The sequence below is a fragment of the Pungitius pungitius genome, chromosome 8 (genome assembly GCF_949316345.1).
Source record: "Pungitius pungitius chromosome 8, fPunPun2.1, whole genome shotgun sequence".
In the NCBI taxonomy this organism is placed as follows: domain Eukaryota; kingdom Metazoa; phylum Chordata; class Actinopteri; order Perciformes; family Gasterosteidae; genus Pungitius; species Pungitius pungitius.
In genome coordinates this window covers 21,166,849-21,186,657 of record NC_084907.1, presented here as the reverse complement: position 1 = coordinate 21,186,657, position 19,809 = coordinate 21,166,849, and the positions used below count along the sequence as shown (strand labels likewise).

The 19,809-nt window shown below is 40.2% G+C and overlaps 1 protein-coding gene and 1 long non-coding RNA gene across 3 annotated transcripts; one reads left to right on the top strand and one right to left on the bottom strand.

Annotated features, from left to right (window-relative positions):
• Window positions 1-3,285: 3,285 nt before the first annotated feature.
• LOC119229998 (uncharacterized) lies at window positions 3,286-9,220 on the bottom strand. Its single transcript, XR_005121663.2, has 3 exons — window positions 9,155-9,220; window positions 8,302-8,446; window positions 3,286-5,241 (listed from the first exon to the last, which is right to left on the bottom strand). It is a non-coding gene; the product is annotated as an uncharacterized LOC119229998 (long non-coding RNA).
• On the top strand, window positions 9,112-18,906 carry LOC119229997 (caM kinase-like vesicle-associated protein). 2 transcript variants are annotated; one of them, XM_037490909.2, is made up of 11 exons: window positions 9,112-9,308; window positions 15,820-15,945; window positions 16,049-16,180; window positions 16,484-16,558; window positions 16,655-16,793; window positions 16,902-17,022; window positions 17,102-17,177; window positions 17,279-17,409; window positions 17,496-17,574; window positions 17,668-17,755; window positions 18,019-18,906. In XM_037490909.2, the coding sequence occupies exons 2-11, from the start codon at window positions 15,851-15,853 to the stop codon at window positions 18,343-18,345; spliced, it is 1,263 nt and encodes a 420-aa protein (XP_037346806.2). In that variant the 5' UTR covers window positions 9,112-9,308; window positions 15,820-15,850; the 3' UTR covers window positions 18,346-18,906. The 2 variants fall into 2 exon arrangements, with proteins under 2 accessions (XP_037346806.2, XP_037346805.2); XM_037490908.2 differs by having other exon boundaries at window positions 9,166-9,308; window positions 15,805-15,945.
• Window positions 18,907-19,809: the final 903 nt, after the last annotated feature.

Sequence of the window (19,809 nt, the reverse complement as noted above, 5' to 3'; positions counted from 1 at the left end):
CAGGACTAGCCGTTCAATGGACTTAAGGACTACAGAGGTCAGGGTGACGGGCCTGTAGTCATTCAGTCCTGTGATCCTGGGCCTCAGTAAACAGTAAATGGTTGAGTGTGAATTCAATACTTGTCAAGGGTGTCGACAAATAAAAGTCTCCCTTTGTTTGCCTTTTATACTATTTACAAAAAAATCCAAACAATAGTTCTTCCTAAAAGAAAGAAACTTGTTTTTTTGTATTTTCTGGAATAAATGCTGATCACTAGAGCAAGTCGAGCCTTAATAAAGCCAATGAGTCACTACAGCCATTGTTCTCAGATGAATGAGAGGAAATGCGCACAGTGCTAGAGGTCGGACTTATGTGAAGACCGCATGCTTCTGTCTATGCGTATATGTGTGTCTAACATTTGTAATACTCTATGAATAATTTATGATGGTATAAAAAGAAGCAATAGTCTTCCCTGCTTTTAGGTACTGAAAAGGTGGCAGAAGGGACGATAGGCTCTAGAGGTTCTGGGTTTGAAAATAAGGTGACGTCTGTAGTGGAAAACTACCACTGCGTTTGAGATTTGCAAGTAATGCAAAAGCAGACACAGGATTTAATGTGTTAATGCATAGTACTCGCTCTCACAATACCATCAGGACTGATTTCAGGTTGTTTAGTATTCGTAGACTGCGTATGATGAAGAAGGGCCGAGTGGTGGGAAAGAAGAGGTCAGTTAATTTGTAGACTGAACCCAAACCGCTGAGGCCTCTGCCATGGCACAAAGTCTTAAAAGTACTTCTGACTTTTTACTGAATTGTCCTCACCACAACCTCACAATTAACTTACCAGTGTGACCTCTGGGATTCAAAAACGCTTTTGGCATTTAAAACAAAATTTGGCGTCAACCAGCAGACTGGATCAGCTGCGAGTAAAAACAGCACTAGAATCAAAACAGTACTTTTCCTTTGTTTTGATTATCAATCAGCTTTTCTTATCATTTTTTGAATTTCTTTTTTAATCTATTTTACTTTACTTTTTGTTTTAGTGACACATTTTCCTGCTTTTGTTGTGTGCTGCAACTCGTTTGAACAACTAGACAAAGGTTTGTTTTTAGGTAGTAGAACAATTGCCGAGGTAGTTCCTGTCCTCTTGGCCTTTTAGGGTTTGTACATGTATTTATGCACACATTGTGCTAATCTCTTAGTAACTACCATGTATTTATGCACACGTTGTGCTAATCTCTTAGTAACTACCATGTATTTATGCACACGTTGTGCTAATCTCTTAGTAACTACCATGTATTTATGCACACATTGTGCTAATCTCTTAGTAACTACCATGTATTTATGCACACATTGTGCTAATCTCTTAGTAACTACCATGTATTTATGCACACGTTGTGCTAATCTCTTAGTAACTACCATGTATTTATGCACACATTGTGCTAATCTCTTAGTAACTACCATGTATTTATGCACACATTGTGCTAATCTCTTAGTAACTACCATGTATTTATGCACACGTTGTGCTAATCTCTTAGTAACTACCATGTATTTATGCACACATTGTGCTAATCTCTTAGTAACTACCATGTATTTATGCACACATTGTGCTAATCTCTTAGTAACTACCATGTATTTATGCACACATTGTGCTAATCTCTTAGTAACTACCATGTATTTATGCACACGTTGTGCTAATCTCTTAGTAACTACCATGTATTTATGCACACATTGTGCTAATCTCTTAGTAACTACCATGTATTTATGCACACATTGTGCTAATCTCTTAGTAACTACCATGTATTTATGCACACATTGTGCTAATCTCTTAGTAACTACCATGTATTTATGCACACATTGTGCTAATCTCTTAGTAACTACCATGTATTACACACATGCACACACGCGTGAGGGGGAATAGCTGCACTGAAACCAGCTCAGAACAGATCCCAGACGTGTCTGGTCTAAAATGTCTTTTGCTTTCTTCAAGTGTATATATTTATAAATATTTTACACTCTTATTTCACACTGCCCCGGTTTTGAAGCAGGGTTCGGTTGTGATCTGCGAAACCGAAAATATAATCCAGCAGCTGTTGTGTGATCCATGACAAAATGGACAAGGGAAAATCAATGTGCCTCGCTGTTTACTCTCAAGACACAAACTCTTCCTCAGCAGACTGAGGGGAAGAACATTAGGACAGTGAATTAACACCCTTAGTGTAGTTGCCAAAAATGTCATTCCTAACAATGCATTGCCATTTTCTTTAGCTGAAGTGATGAATGTGGGAATAAAAGACCACTGCTGTGAAAGTTCCACATCGAGTGAGCTTACGCAGTCTGGATGTGCATGTTGAAGATTAAATATATGTGGCAGTGCCAGGTATCAGATGATCTGCACCACTAAGCATGAACTGGCTTAATGAGTGAGTTGAGTCTTTCCCAGCACGCATACGTAACATTATATTTGCTGTTCAGTGAAAATTAAACCTGTCATTTTGTATTCTTATAAAAAAATCTTTTTAAATCACCGTTTTCTTAAGAAATGGTTGAAATCCTTTTTTTCTAAAAAGCTTAACTTCCTGTGCAAAATACATTGCCAGTGACTCTGTAGTCTTTCTTACACTTTTGTTATCTGGATTGAATACGTTATCCTTGAGCTTTTATACCCTCGGCAGATACCTGGATAGTGAGGCAATCTTCCTCCCTCTACCTTGCTCTTCTTCATTGTTGCATTGCATTCAGAGGGAGGATGACGAGCTGGGAGGTCACATATGGAGAGAGTGCTGTGTTTGTTCCCGTCTCTCTCTCTCTCTCTCTCTCTCTCTCTCTCTCTCTCTCTCTCTCTCTCTCTCAGTGAATGTCTCCACCGATGGGATTATATTGAAAGGCAAACAGAAATTCACACAGCAGTGAAAGTGCTTAAGAGGCACAAGGCCACGGAAGGCACGTGGCTTTCTGTATTTGGACATTTCCATCGTCCGTCTTGTTATCAGTTTGCGAGGCTATTTTGCAGTTTGTAAATGCACACTTTGTTGCTGCGTAGATTCCCGTTATACAACATACTGAATATGTTCTAAATATCGAACTGTATGTCAAACATAAAATGATCCATGAGGTAGGTGGGTAACGGTATGCACCGTTTCCTCCCCACAGCAGAAACAATGTTCCTTTGTTGTTTCTTACTTGCTCTTCAACACTTTGTGTACGTGATCAATTACTGCACCGATGGAGATGAAAGACATTCCGCTATCATACCTCTCTGTCAGGAGCTGCGTTGGCTGCAACCATTTCATGTGGGTAGTTTAAAAGAATACTCGACAGGGTGTCATAGGTTTCAGTATAAAGAACTGACAGATCGTACAGTCACGTCCCGTCTGTGTCATTAACTCCACATTAATAGTCAAAATTAAGTACAGTTCTTTGTGCGTTTAGTTTTTATATGTATGGACATAACATTTTAATGATGATCGCTTTGAGGGTGAGTCACATTTAACAGGTTGGAATACAATCCAGACGGATGAGGTGATGGTGAGAGCCATTTCTGTAATCAATCCAGCAAAAAGTATTAACACATCAACAACCGTTTAACCAAGTAACTCTGTCAATACAAGATCAAATTAAACATCATTGGGCTTCAGCATTTGGTAACTATGAACAATGCCTTCAATAAAATAAGTTAGGATCAAGAGAACTTGAAGCCTTTGGCCTGCAACGAGAGAAGCAATAATCAATCATGCTTTAAAACGCACCGACACTTAAAATAATAATGTTGTAAGATGCTCAATACTTCTTCCAGCAAAGGACCTTTAACCGGCGGCACACTGGTGTACCTGAGGAAACCCAGTGAGCAAAGAGAGAGAGAGAGAGCGTGAACGTGGAAACAACCGAGTTCTCATGATCAGGTTCAAACAAAGCCCCCTTCTTTACACTGAGCCCCCATGCCACCCATCCGCAAAATGCCGCATTCAGCGATTTTTCAGCCTCTGTTATTCTGTATCTACAGTTCCACTTGTTGCCATGAGGTTAGCGATGACGTCGTTGTGTCTTAAATGAGAGAAGCAACAATCAATGATGCTTTGCTTTTGGGGTTTTGGACGTGTTGGCTGACAGAAAAGGTGGATGTGAGATGTGTCTGTTGTGCTGACCTGTATTTGTCTTCAAAAAGCACTGTTGTGGCTTAGAAGCCTGTTGCTATGACAACCACCATTTAATACCAGTGGTGTGTAGGAAGGCATAGAGGTATGGTTGAAAATTAGCAAATGGCTTTATGCATGTTTTATCATCTATTCATAATTTTCACACATGTGTGTGTGTTTGTGTCAGGGTTAATGAATAAAATGGGTTTGGTTGAGCAATACTCGAGGAAAAAAACATTCATTCATGCACTCACATCGGCCCATGATTAATTCAAGGATTGATATACTGTATGCGCTTCAAAGTGAATACTTTACTGAGGGTACATTGAAAACATTATTTCATTTAATAACTCACTGAATTGTATATCAGTCTCATCCTTTTTATGGAGATGAGGTAGTGACCCTCATCTCTCAAATTCAGCATCAGCCCAGTTCCTGTAAGTCGGTTTTTCAAATGAAATTATATGTTATTTCAGACAGGTATGTAAAAACAACTTTGAGACATTTAAATTACACAATTGCAGAAACTACATCTACTACTACATGTTAAATGTCTAAAATGAGGAAACTTTACATTTTGGGATATCAGAAAAACACATTTTTTCAGTACTTTAAATCTGCTAAAGCCATTTCTTTCGAATCATGTTTAGAACAGTGTATAAACCGTAATAGTTTCAGTTGTAGCTGCACCAAATAAGACAAATAGTACTGTTGTTTATTACTAGTGGATGAGTGTCAGTGCAGACACAAAGGCAGACCTCAAACTTTGATGCACAAGAGAACTCAGATAAATTGCCTTTCCAATTAAGCAGAGAAATTCGTATTTGTAAAGATGTGAAACCTCTGAAGAACTCATTTATTTGTTGCTGCTTTTTTCCCAAAAGCATGAACCAATAAAAATGTGCTAAACTAGTTTGTAACCATTGAACTTTTTTAAATGTAGTTAATTCCTCTTTACAATGACGTGGATTGTTAAGGACTAAGACACCCCACCGAAATACGTTACGGGCTGATCAACATTATGGACATCCGCTCTTGCTGTGTTGGTGTAACTATGGTAACCTCATAGGGAACCAAATGTTCTCCTTGAAGTGTGAGGTATCATCTGTGACACTGTGCCTCCTCCCTGTGGGAAAGAAAAAAACAGTATAAATTCACGACTCGATTCATGACTTTGACAAATCGAGATGACTTTCTCCCAAAGGACGAATTCACCAAAATTCCAAAAACAAAAAATTATTAGAGCTAAAATGTTGGTTTCATTTTCTTCCTAAGATATATTTTCAATAATGGGGGTGATTAAAATGCCATTTTTGTGCATTCTCAAATCACAAATGCAGCATGCCTTTCTAAAGAATAGTGTCATGCTTTTAAACCGTGACACTATTATTAGGAAACACGACGAGCTTCCTCCTGTGAAAATCGTCTATTTATCTAATAGATCTAGTGATGGAATTAATTAGAAAACACTTTCCAATTTGCAAAAATCAATGACACAAATCTTATTATTCGGATATGTATTACATAACAATTATTTGATTCATCAACAAGTTCCTGAAATGAAAATGAAATTACCTTGACTTCACATGGAACTAGTCTTAGAATTGAAGGTGCTTTAAATATGCATTTTATTCATCCCAAAAAACATATTCATAAAAAGGGGGGGGGGGGGATTGTGAGATCGGAAGCATTTATAATGCTTCCCCAAAGCTGTCAACAATGTGACGGCTGATGCGATGACTCCCAACTCACGCTTCTAAGTCTACTAGAGGGAGTCGAGTTTGTGCACTCTCACGTGCACTAACATGAACAAAGCGCACATGCACCACGGCCTAACTTCATCAGAGACGTAAGGAGGATCTCAGAGTGCCACACACAATCAGGTAGACATTACTCCTCTATATTTTTTTTCTGCTGTATTAATGCCTTTAAAGCAAAATGATTACATGTCCACACTTTTCTGTAGCTTCTTTACATGTTTTGTAGTATTAAATTATTCTCTTAGAATATCAATGTAATAGAATATTAGCCGTCATGATTCTATGTTTTTTTTTAATGTTTATGTATACACTTTAAGCATTGATAACATATTACCGTGTATAATTAATTACTGTTGCATTAGGAAACATTTTCAATTTCCTTTGAAACTGCTTTGCTGGCTCTCAAGGTCTCCAGTGATGCTTTTGAGAAGCATGCATTCAGCCCTTCAAAGGCTTCCATCACAGACCCCGTGACTATTGGTTTTGGTCTCTATGACAACTAAGTTGAACTATAAGTTGACTCATCTTTTACAAGCTTGAGAACATGAATGTGGAGAAAAATGATTTCAGGGTTAATTCTGCACTGCTAAAAAGCAAATGAATCATACTTATTTATGAATTATCAAGATTTGACATGGTTTTGAACCTCTCTGATATCCATTTATTTGTTTTATATATATATATATATATATATATATATATATATATATATATATAAGCACCTTACACAAGCACCTTTTTGTAGAATATTCCTATAAAACAAAAATGCACCAGGATACATTTTTAGTAGGTCTGGCTCTTTTTTTTCATATATTGATATACATCTATAGATAGATAGATATCTATATAGAGAGATATAGAGATATATACAACATGAAGACACTGTCAGGGATTTCAGGCAAGAAGACAGACATGTTAAACAGTGAAGCAGCGGAGTCACTCGAGTCCATTCATAGACTTACAAAGGGCTGGATGAACCAGACGCAGCCATGGTAACATAGGAATGAGCAGAGCATTGGTAGTTTCACAGAAGCACAGTGAGGTACTGCCTGCGAGCTTTGTGACGCAGATTTCATATTTGCGTGTGCTACCGTATGACGGGCTAAAAAGCTGTCATGGGAATAATTACAAAAGATAAAAATCAAATTAGAGGAATGTGCCCGTTTTGCGACATTGGACAACGGACATAAAAGAGAGAACAAAAACAAAAAGCTACTAGGTACTGTTTTATTGGGCGGCACCGATGTTTCTTTTTAAGGAGATATTTAATCCCCCGTGGAATTAATAAAAAAATTTAAAAAAATAACTCGCTAATATGTCACGACGTGAAGGATCCTGCACACTGCATGGCCTAAACAGCAACTGTTACCAGTCTGTCATTTATCACCAGCTCAAGGTGTTGGAGGTCAAAATGTCAGGATGTAGATTTTCTTTTAGATGACTGGCAATGCCAATTGAACTGACTTAATGGCACAGCCATGTCAACATAAACGTATTGATTTAATCAGAACTGTGCCTGGTGAATGGCAAAAGAAGGCTTCCTAATAGCAGAGAAATACATTGGTATTCCGACTATGTAACTCATTTATTCTTGCAATACGATTATGTGGACTCTTAACTCAGTAAAGTTTAAGCTTACATTTGCATAAATACTTATATCCCATTACTTCTGAAATCTCAAATATTTTAAAATGGCCGTAAAGGTGGCTGGAGGAATCGTTGCTGTGAGATTTATTTGTGCAAAAATAATTTACAATAGCTTCTTTTCATATGGCAATATGTCTCTGGAGAGGCAGTTACAGTGACAGCGCACCAAAATTGCGGATGTAAATTGCACTTCAGCTGTGTGCAAGTGCAAAGACATTGATTATTGGAACATTAATCCTTAAATCCCTATATAATATTTGTCTCCCAATGGGTGTATTTAAGCACTATTTTTTGATTTCCTAACTTCTTAGTGAGTAAATGCTTTAATTTCATTCTAATTCAGCAACTGTTTCACTTTAATTCCCAAAGTGTACCTCTAACTTCCCTTTCCCCCCTTATAACTCCAATCCCATGTGAGATGTTTCATCTTTGCACCACTGTGATTGACTTCATCCTACCACGGAGGATCTGAGGATCATAAACCTCCGGCTCTAAAGTAATGGCCGTGATTTAAGGGATCCCCGGACAGATTTCTCATACAGCACAACCTGCACTGCGAAGACAGCCAGAGTTCCGGTGAGCTGCGTGAAACCGGGAGTCAGAGAAGAGAGAGAGAGAGAGTAGGTGTTTTTGTGGGTAGGTGGGGAGTAGGTTAAAGATGCTCCACCGCTCTCTTTCCTGTTATCCCAATGGCCTTTTAGCGGCGTTACTCATTTTAGGAAGAGCCACTCGTGTTACATAAGCCAGTAGCTACAGAGTCTGCCTACCAGCTCAAATACCTGCATATCCTCTGAATACCTGTGCATAATTGCAACGCAGTACTGATGGTCCGATTAGTTTTAGTTCCTGAACCGGCTCAGCTGTTCACATCATGGTGTTGATGTTGTTTGTGCTTCATCACCTCTCTTGTGGCTTAACCATCACCTGAAGAGAAGAGACAAGGCTTCTTTTTATGTGCAGGTCGTGCATCAACTCTGAAGAAGGCACACAGTCCATGGATCATAAATATCCTGTGCTTGAAGTTTAAGTTCAAGCTGCTTTGTAAATCCAAAAAGCGTGTTTTCAGTTTATTTGAGTACGGTTTTGAATCATTGTATGTCGCTTCTTTTTGCAACATATTGAATTTTCCTGTAAAACGTATTTGCATTAAGGTCAATCCCTTAGTTGCTTTGTGAATCTGTTCATCTTTCTTAATTTAACTTCGATTTAGAAATATTACATAATTTATCTTAAATCAAATATATTTAAAAAACACACACCACTGCGCCGTTTTTGCTTCTATCCATGGCAAACAAAGACAGTGACCACATCGCCATCTGTGCTTTAAGTATAATTCGTTTTCAAACATGAGATAAGATGCAATTTATGTGTCCACCAAATGGTATCGTTGAATCATTCCAACTCTGAGTAAAACACAACTTCTGACCCTCCTCAATGGTTGGTAAAAGTGCTAAAATGACGTTACTATTCATCAAAACATTTGCTGCACTGGCGTGCACACGCACGCACGCACGCACACACACACACACGCACGTGCACAGGGTGTATTGGTGCATGTCGCACGCACGCACTCCTCCCCTCCTCCCTGCATCACGGTCAGCTCGTAGCATCACACGTTCGCGTAATACTCACCGTGAACGAGCGGACTTGTCTGAAATGCTCGCGGATCTTTAAACCTGTCCGCGAGCGCGCTGACTGTCCAATCACAGGGGAGAAAAAGTGAAGCCGCGACAGGAAAATACTAAAACGTTAGACTGCTGCTTATTACCAGCTTACTTCATTGAAGGTAAGTGGACACAATTTTGCGTAAAATCTTGGATTTACCAACATGAGAATGTCGAGCAAACGTTTACCTGAGCCGTGTTCATTCCGCGCCGCGATGCGAAACGAAAGACGAAGGGTTCGGTTTTCGAAAAACTTTTGGGACGAACGGAAACATTTTCGGTTTGAAACATCAGCCGTGCGCACGTGATTCTAGGGATCTGAATCGGGAGTTTTTCCCTGCACCGTCCATCTACCCTGGGCTATGCGCAAACAGGCTACTGTACACGAGACCGCGCGTCTGCCCAAGGTTGTCGGCGCCGCGCCGCAGTGGGTCGCACCTGTTTTTGCTGTTTAAAGCCAAAGTTTACGCATATTTCTGCTCACCAACAACTCCGTTCTCGGCGTGAGCTTCGCTCCAACTGCGCTTCGGGTTTACATAAACCATGCGGTTGGATGCACTCAGACTGCAGCACCTCTTCGGCTCACATTGTCCGCCGGTGCCCGTGCCTCTCGTGTCATTATTTGTCATCGTTTTTGACCTATAAAGCTTGTGAATTAGTGATTGAAGCCACTACTGCGACCCCCCCCCCCCCCCCCCCCCCCAGAAGGACGCACGGCAAAGGCTGCGACATGTCGGAATATGAAGCTGACCTTTTATCCACTGAATTTTTCCAAACAAAGAGAGACCCACTCAGGTCATTCCGTGCGAGAGCTGTTGCATATTTTAGCATCGGGAAAACGCACTCGGATCCATCACGGGGCGACACATTAACAGTCTAACATGCATGTAACATGTGAGAAAAGTTTGCGAATAGAAGAACTCTGGTGTTGCAGCCCACTGAATTTGTAGGAGGTTTATAGACAAAAGTTGACGCTATTGGAAATATTCACGGTTTATGTAGGAAATATATAATAATATCTAATGTTTAATGAACCTTGTTAAAAGCTGATGGTGATATTTAGTAACACTGCCACACACCTGTCTTATTTTTTTCCTCATCCCCTCAGCAATGACGCTTTGTTCCAAACAGTGAAGGACACCATTGATGGAAGTCTTATTTGAATCGAGATTCAACCTTTTATTTCTTTAAACTGTATCATACTAAATGTAATCTGTGTGTGTCTATGGCCATTCATGGATAATTAATAAGGTATCCAACAGATTGCTGGGCCACATGGGGTTCTCACAGATGGTTTGGTAAAATAAATGCACAACTAATTATCTATTTAATATTATCATTATTTTGGTTAGTATTGTGGATTTAGTTTTGTAGTTCAGATCAGGGGAGCCAGTGGCGTTGGTCTCGGGCAGAGTACGCCGAGAGCTGCTCGGCACAGACAGTGCCATGGTGCATACAGTAGCACTTGGTGACTATGGCAACAAAACAACATCACAAGAAACTGGTCGGATCAGCCAGTGATGCCCAAGAAGAGATGAATGGTCGACTCAATGCACATCAGAGTCGAGCACAAAGAAGGACTGACTCATGCTTCATCAAAATGTTCTTTTTTCGGTTGGACACAATTTTCTTCTGCTCAAGTCTGATATCATGTCCTTGAAAATTTGAGGTGTGAATGTGTTCTTTGTGTTCACAGCTAGAAAGTGCGACATGTAAGCCACAAATGAGGCATTACAGGCTTTAAAATTGGCTCAAGCATCCCCACCATCTGCCCCGTGTCACCAAACCGCTCACTTTGAAGAGGTTCTTCTGTTGCCAAATCCTCTCTGGAGCCTGCTGCCTCCGTCTGACATCACGTTGACCAACAAACCTGCAGTCCTGCTGTATTTTTAACATAAAAGCTTTTTTACCAAATAGAGACCTGTTAACACACTCACAGTAAATTCAGTCAGTCTGCTCTTAATTAAGGTTTTTATTGTGAAGTTTAGGTTGGATTTATCGCCTCTTTTAAGCCGCCTGAAACGTCATAGAATGATGAAAATTGCTTCATCACTTTAAGAAGGGTGGACTCCGGGGGTTTTAAACAGATTTTCAGCATTTCAACTTCATGATCATAATTGGAATGAGCGAAGAGAGGAGCTAAACAAAGACACTAGTCGCTCTGCAGACTTGGTTGATCTTAGTGGGATGTGTAAATGTGTAAGCGCCAAACACAGTCTGTGGCTCAACGCCAAGCATCACAATCACACCAGGATGAGAAGAATCATAATGAACTGTGCAAACATGATGTTACGCCAGCATTTTTCATTGGAATTTTAATTATTAGCATCTTTGACTACAGCCCAAACTGTATGAACATTCGGTTCCAGTCTTGTAAGTACAGTTTTTATCAAATTAGATCACGTTGTTCAAGCTTTGACTGTCCTCCGGGCGTGTCTGAGTTTTCATAACGCCGAGCTTTGCGGCACTCTGAATTTGGAAAAGCACTTAGAGTCCCATTAGTGAAGAAGACTTCATTCAGATCTCGCAAAAGACAAAGATAAAATAACCCGGATTCAGCAATAGTTAAGTGTTATCTACATTTTTTTCCCAAGAATGCTTTGAAATGTGTGTGTGTGTGTGTGTGTGTGTGTGTCGGGGGAGGGAGGGGGGGGCAGACGCATGCAAAATTGTGTCTGACTTATCATTCTTGGTGTTTGGTTTAGCATAGCACTGTGAGTCAGTGTTTTGCAGAACAGGTGAAGGGATAATTCATCAGGAGATGCGATGATTGCATTAAATAGTCTTCACCCGTAGCTCTGCTTGTCACGCAGGGTATTGTATGTCATTAGGACATTTTTAGGCCAAGTTGTTTTTGAAAGACTGAGGCCAGCAAACTGCAGACGCCCTTTCAAGGTGAGAAGAGATATTACTCAGACATTTGGTTTAAACCCTTTAGACCCTTTCTAAAGGGTTTAAACCAAAATGTCTGTCACTAATCTGATTCCATTGAATTCAATTGACTTGATTTTGTATAGATGTCATGATGGTTGTGGTGCTGGACCCCAAGAGCAGAAACAGGTACAACAGTCTTTGGTTCAACAGGCTGAGGCTGACAAAAGACGTCAACGTGTGGCAGGGGTTGACGTTTTTGCCGTGTTTTTGTGAACTGACGACCCGGCGGGTGAATGAGTGAAAGGCCGGAGAACATAAGGCCTGTCTAAGCTTGATTGGCGAATGCCTGCAGCTGCGCCCGGTCAATTAGTGGGCGGAGTGCAGCCCAGACCAGGAACCTGCCCATTACAAATTTGGCCTCGGGGGGCTTTACAGTCACGCGACACCTCCTGTCCCACAAACCTCACATGGGCACACTCTGATGTAGAGCATTTAAAATGCATTCAAAAACAATATAGAACCATTAAGGCATGATACAAAAGCAACTGAGTAGTAGTATTAACGCCATATCTTGTGGGCATCATGAAATGAATAATTCTGGTACCCAGACGGCACAGTTGTGCGGCTTTCGGCGAGGAAAAAAAAAAAAAAGCTAAAAAAGCTGCGGGGGAGTGTGGCCATTGTGCTTGCAGGGCTCTTGTAAAGGATGTGATTTAGCCCGAGAATTTAATGCTTATCATACTCCAGACTAACTGTGAACCGACAGCCGCCCTCTCTACAGGACAGACGGGCGTGCTAATGAATGCTGCACATCGATCAGGGAGGTGGTGTTTTGACACGCACCGTGCATCGGTTTGGTAAGTGCCAGTAAGACATGGACTCTGCGTGGTTTTGACCACGGATGGTAAGCGTTATGATCAACAGACATACATTAGGGATTGTAAAGGAAAGGAATAAACAGGAGATCAAGTGCTCTGAAACGACCACACAAGTAGGCTAAACCTCCTCCTGGACCACTTCTGGTTATAATCGATTTTTGATTACAGGACTGTAATATAGCAACTCATCATTTCCTTTCTAATCAAAAGTAACTTGGAAAAAAAACGTCACATTTAATAAAGGCATTTGTTTTAAACTGCATTTAACCTGTAGAAAGACAGCAGCTGTAGGTGTTGAACACGAGGGGAAACTTTCCTCTTGAATTATGGATGAAAGTACAACTAGAGATGAACTGAGAATGTATCTCGTGTAATTCTTCTGTCAGAAGATGGTTTAACGCAGCGTTACTGTTGATGCGGGACATGCTGGTCCTTGAGGATCAAGTTCTCGCATTGAGCAAATACTCAGTGTTGTGCTTCAACGCTTTATACTAATTGATCAGTTTCTCATAACGGAAAGGGTAAAGTTAACCATGTCAGATTACTCCTCTCAGTCTCTCAACGTCTAATGATTAACTTGAAAATGGCACCAAAGACAGGTATTGATGTCAAAACACTGCCTTTGGGGGAAGAAAGAGACCTGCAGCACTGCTACTTCAATAACCTGCTATTAATATATAAGATTGTATCCAAATTAATTAAACATCTTGTAGTTTTTTTCTTCTTCCTGTTATATACTGATCAAAGACAGATAGGATCCATTAAATTAGTATGACTAAAGATGCCAAAATGAGGAACATCAGTGGAAACGGACACTTTTAGGTTCTAATAACCAAGCAATTTGCACAAGGTCCCACTTTTTATAATGAGCTCCACACTGGAGATCTGAGGGGACTGGATCATAGAGTAATGAGTCCCCTTGTGGGCAGTAGCACACTGCACACACCACGGCCTGCCGTCTGCAAGCGAAGGACTCGATTCACGAAACACGACGTCTTCTCCATGAGACCTTCCGCTTTGTTGCCTGCAAGTAATAAAGAGTAATAGAGCTAATGCATACATCTGCCCTTTATGCAGTGTTAAAAACATCTTTTTTTCCCCCAACTTTATCAGACCACTGTGATGTACTGCAGATGGATGCTAAAGCCTCTGATAGGGTCTCGACTGAGGCTCCAGACAGCACCTCAGTCAGAATGGTTCTACTCCCACTCTCCCGTGCTGGCTGTCTTTTCTTCTGTGATGCTTGCCAAAAAAAAGTGGGTCTCTGTTTCATACGCGCACGCTGTTCCACCAGTAATAGTAACAGTTAGCTGTTAGTGGTGGATGCGCAGCTGGGGTGATTCAAATCAATCTTATCTCAACTACTGCAGTTGATTGTACCAAAACGGTTCCCTTGTAACCACCATTTACTAAATACACGTAGCAGAAAGTTACGCAAGACATTCATTTGAAACATTGATGGCCTGATTGTTCGAGCTTCCTTACAAAAAACATTACAAAATTAATGCAATAATTAGAAATAACCGAGTGTTACGTCACGCAAATTTCTAGTTTGTGAGTTTTCATTGGGAAATAAATGCCGCATGGTTTTGTTATATATTGATTCAGGCTTTTTTATATTTAGTAATGAATGTTGAATGTAGTGATTTATCCTGCAGTGTGTTCAGATACATACGGCCAGATGTGTTACCTTTGGAGAGACCACAGTTGTCCTCGACACAATATTCGAGTAATAAGCATGATATGGTTGAATAAAAGACAAAATATAGTGGGACATTATTAAAGTATCAACCATCAAAGATTTTCACAGTAAGATTGCTGGTTATATCAAACCATTGTGCCAGCGTTGCAATTCAGGAAGCAGCTCTGCTTCATAGAAATTTAGTTTTTTATGTTATTAAAAAAAATGTTATGCATCAGCAATGATGTTTAGATTTCAATTAGATTGATTCTCTAGGCTTTTAGCCATATCTTAAGCCATTCAAACTAGATAGATTGATTTTACTGTGCATTAAACATGGCAACTGTATCATTCAGTAGATTGCAATTCATATAGTTGACATACTGAGTTCATTTTCAAACCATTTGCTGTGAGTTGATTATGAAGTATTATGACAACTTCATTTTTAACCTACTTTATCAATACACAAAACTCCTCTATCCTTCAGATCTGTAGAGTTAAAACCAACCATAAATTTCAATAGTCTTTCACGATGATAACAAGAAAAGAAAAAGAGGAGACAAAAGTTGCAACAACAATACTGGCTGAAATCTATTTGAATATTCTCCCTGCAGAAAGCAGACAGATGAATAAATGCTGCTGCAGCACAGAGCTGACTCACTGCGGAGCGGAAAGAAACAGGCCTGGCAGTCTGACAGAGTTCACTGAGGATGATTATATTATTTAAACATTTCATTTTTGTTGTTGTTTTGCTCCTGTGGTAATTTGAAATGATTTGCTCCCACAAGCCTAATAACACATTTGTAACTATTCTCTCATGGACGCTCGCAAGGCTCTCCGAGAAATCACGCGCCCTCGCTGCCCGCTAACATTGTGTGCACTCATCCACTGCATTGATTTTTTCTTCTTCTCCCTGAGCAACAGTATCCTCCTTTTTCTAATACTGCCTTTAATTAAGAATATTATTTCTCTATAAACCAATTTGTTCTGTTTTTTGTTTTTTTTTCCTCCCGACAACTCATTTACATTTCTCGATGTTGTACAGTAACGAGCGCACAATCGGGCTCTGCGGGCTCCTCCATTCAGGTGCTCATCCGTGTTCAGGGTCCTCCGCTTGGTGCTGTGCGGATGCAACATGACGCTGTGCTGTTCACGTTATTGTAACGGGTTGCACATTTTGAACAGGTTGTGTTGTGGCAGGACATTCCCCGGCTGTAGGGCACGAGCTGCCATGCCGTTTGGTTGTCTGACACTCGGGGAGAAGAAGGATTACAACAATCCCTCCGAGGTGGCGGATAAATATGACCTCGGACAAATCGTTAAATCGTGAGTACGTCTGTGATTTGATGTCGAGAAGTGAGTGAGTGAAGACCTTCAAGTGTTCACACCGACAACAACAAAATGACATGTGTTTCCTATTTCCTAACAGAGAGGAGTTTTGCGAGATATTCCGGGCAAAGGATAGGAACACCTTGAAAATGTACACCTGTAAAAAGTTCCACAAAAAGGACGGAAGGAAAGTGAGGAAAGCTGCGAAGAATGAGATAATGATCTTAAAGATGTAAGTCAAGTGATGGACGATGAAGGAACTTTACCACCGAGACAAAGCGTAAACACAAACGATCAGGATTATTCCTCCGTGTTGTTAAACCAGAGGTAAAATCAAGTTTGGTCCCAAAGCTCAACATGAAGCTTTCAGCTTTACTTAGAGTAAAGGAGGAGGACCTTAAGTCCTGAATATTCAACATGTAATACTTGTGATAAATATTGACTGTACTATCTGCTCATTTTACACCCCACTTCCATCCCTCCATGCTCCTCCCCCTTCTATTACTCTGTTCCCATTTTTGTTCTGTCTCCAAAGGATAAAGCATCACAACATCCTCCAGCTGGTTGACGCTTTTGAAACAAAGAAAGAGTACTTTGTTTTTCTGGAGCTGTGAGTATCGTTAGAGGCACTTTTGACTGTTCTTCCCCAAATGCGTTATTATTCATTGAGTGAAATGCATTGAAATTGGACGTCCCGTCTCTCCAGGGCTACGGGCAGAGAGGTGTTTGACTGGATCTTGGATCAGGGGTACTACTCGGAGAGGGACACCAGCAATGTTATGAGGCAGGTGCTGGAGGCTGTAGCATACCTGCACTCTCTGAAAATTGTCCACAGAAATCTTAAGGTACATTGCACTGCTGACACCTAGTGAGAAACACTAGCGTTTTTAAAATATATAATAACCCCTCCTGACGAATTCTTTCCATTTAGAGTAACCTGTATTTGTTTGCAGCTGGAGAACTTGGTGTACTTTAATCGTTTGAAGCACTCCAAAATTGTTATTAGTGACTTCCAGTTGGCAAAACTCGAAAATGGACTCATTAAGGACCCATGTGGCACCCCGGAATATCTCGGTAAGTGGGACAAAACCACCATGCGGTTTTAACCGGGTTGAATTGATTCGCGCGTAGACGTTTCCATTCTGTGGCTCAGCTCCTGAGGTGGTCGGGAGGCAGAGATACGGGCGACCCGTTGACTGTTGGGCCGTAGGCGTCACCATGTACATTCTGTAAGTGCTCACCAATACACAACAGTCATTTTCTAAAGTATAATTAAGGGACTTTATCAAGGTGTGTGTCATACTGCTACTGCTGTCGTTTGAATCAATAGTTTGTCTGGAAACCCTCCTTTCTATGATGACGCTGATGAAGATGACGATCGTGATAAGAACCTCTTCCTAAAGATTCTGTCAGGGGACTACGAGTTTGATTCACCATATTGGGATGACATTTCGGATTCTGGTAAGAGCTGATTGTTTATTAAAATGCACATTGATTGCTATTATACTTACATAAATGAAATGTTCTTTATTTTCATTTTTTTGCAGCCAAAAACCTGGTGGCGTCTTTGATGGAAGTGGACCAAGATCAGCGATTAACTGCACAGGAAGCGATCGCCCATGCATGGTAAAGATCACCACATCAAAAAATGTAATACGGCAACTAAAAATATGATGAAATGCTGGAAAGAAATATATATACGAGCGTTCTTTCGATTAGGATTTCTGGAAACGCCGCCTCAGACAAGAACATCAAGGACGGCGTTTGTGCACAAATAGAAAAGAACTTTGCAAAAGCCAAATGGAAGGTATTGCTTTTCATATTTTCAAAAATATTTGTGATCAGGACCCAATTCTTCAAGCAGAAAAGCGACCCTGTCTTTTTGCAGACAGTGCCGTTTAGATTTGCTTTCCATAAAACAAGCTTTTTTCCCCCCAAACATTGCGTATGCATTTTGATTTATACTAGAATATTATTCATTTCATGCAGAACCCTTCCTCAGAGCGTTCTCCTAAGCGTGTTGTGTGGTCTCACTTAATTTGACCCTCGTTATTTTTCCGTCACTCACAGAAAGCGGTTAGGGTGACCACCCTCATGAAGAGACTTCGGGCATCTGAGCCGGGAGATTCTGGGGCCTCGGGTCTCGCCGCAGCCGCAGCCAACCCCAACCCACCGAGTGGCGGCGCTGCCGCCCCCCCCCCGGCTGGCGGCGGCGACGACGGTGCTGCTGCCGGCGGCATCAAGGCTGCTCTTGGCGAAAGGCTTCCTGACACACAGACTGCCGTCACCTCTGCACTCTCCTTGCCGAGCGCGGCCACCAGGCAGGAAGAGCAGCCGCCAGCGCCGTGCAATAGAGACGCTCCGCAGGCGCCGCCACCGGGAGCAAAGGGAGACTAGGCATCAAGCAGACACAAGGAGAGGGACCCTTGCCTACCAACAAGCACATGTGCAGTAGAGCCACTATATTTGGCATTGCGATACCATGTCTATACCCCCCCCCCCCCACACACACACACACACACACACACTTTGCTGAGTTATTTCATAATACAATGGTTTTCATCAATTCCGCCTTCTGTGGTGATTGCTCTTTGAATAATAGTCTTCATTCTCCCTTGTTATGTTGTGTAAGAGTCCTTTTAAAGCTAGTGGCAAAGTAGCCCTTCCGTTGTTTTACTTTTCCTTGAAATCTGTTTAAAAAAAGTCATTGTTATTTAGTGAAATTGCTGTATAAACTGTAGATGTGTTTGTTGGTTGCGAAAAATTGCTTTTCAGCTTCAGAAATTACAATTCTGAGTTTATCTGACTTAAGATTATGAGTTGCGAGATTTAATTAATTGACCATATCATCATGTTAATGATGATATGTTATCATAAAGATGTGTTAATTATGAAAACGCATAATTTGTGTGTAAGTTTACCCTACAAAAAAAATGCCCCCAATTGAAAATGTTTAAATTACATGTGTATATATATATATATATATATATTTTTTTATATATATATATATATATATATATATATGTAACAACATTTTTAAATATTTCGTAACTTTTCAACAATCAACAATTAGTGGATTCAACTTGACAAATAAACATTGACAAATGAACTGGGTTTATCTTCAGTGCAGTACATCTTCAGTCAATTTACTATTTTAAGGCAACAAGAAAGTATATTTTAAGTTAAAGTGCCTTAATATTTGTTGCTGTAACGTACGGTGCTGAAATGTTACAAAACTTTAAAATGTTTTAGCTGCACTTGTGCTTAATTTCACGCTGCTGCATTGTACTTTCCGTCTTTTTTGACAGGACAATTAAAAAAAACTAAAATTAGAACGTTGTGTTGGAGTAATGTTGTCACATTGTTGTGTTGTGTTGTCCCTTTTAATGAGAACATTTCAAAGTTTGAAGTCCGTATACTGTATCTCTATGTATTTTTTGCCTTGTAAACTTTTGTGTTTTTTTTATTTACGTAAATATTTGGCAATATTTAGCTGAGCTAACTAGTTGCTACCATGCTTGTGAATCAATAAAATGAGCAATACGGATTTTCTTGGAACTGTGACATTTTCTTTCAAGTTGTCTTTTTCCTCGGAATAAATGTCCGCATACTTTTTAAAGTTTTTACCAATTCTCTGCCTAACACAATTTTTAGGGGGTAAAAACAGGATTTTTTATAATTTCTTATTACACAATAAATAATTCATTTGATATTCTTTTCAATTCGACAGGTTTGTGGTGTGACAAAAAATAGTAGTTTAATGAGTATCAAATCAGGCTCTTTTACCAACATAATCTTGTTTTATTTACAGCCAAAGTAATGTTCTGCATTTGTGCTTATTTTCATGGCTTCTTGCATGAC

Excerpts from the sequence above, each read along its gene's own strand:
- LOC119229997 (XM_037490909.2), top strand. The coding sequence starts at position 15,851 with ATGCCGTTTGGTTGTCTGACACTCGGGGAGAAGAAGGATTACAACAAT. Across the intron at positions 16,181-16,483 it reads GAGATAATGATCTTAAAGAT|GATAAAGCATCACAACATCC; the intron begins GTAAGTCAAGTG and ends CTGTCTCCAAAG. Across the intron at positions 17,410-17,495 it reads GGATGACATTTCGGATTCTG|CCAAAAACCTGGTGGCGTCT; the intron begins GTAAGAGCTGAT and ends ATTTTTTTGCAG.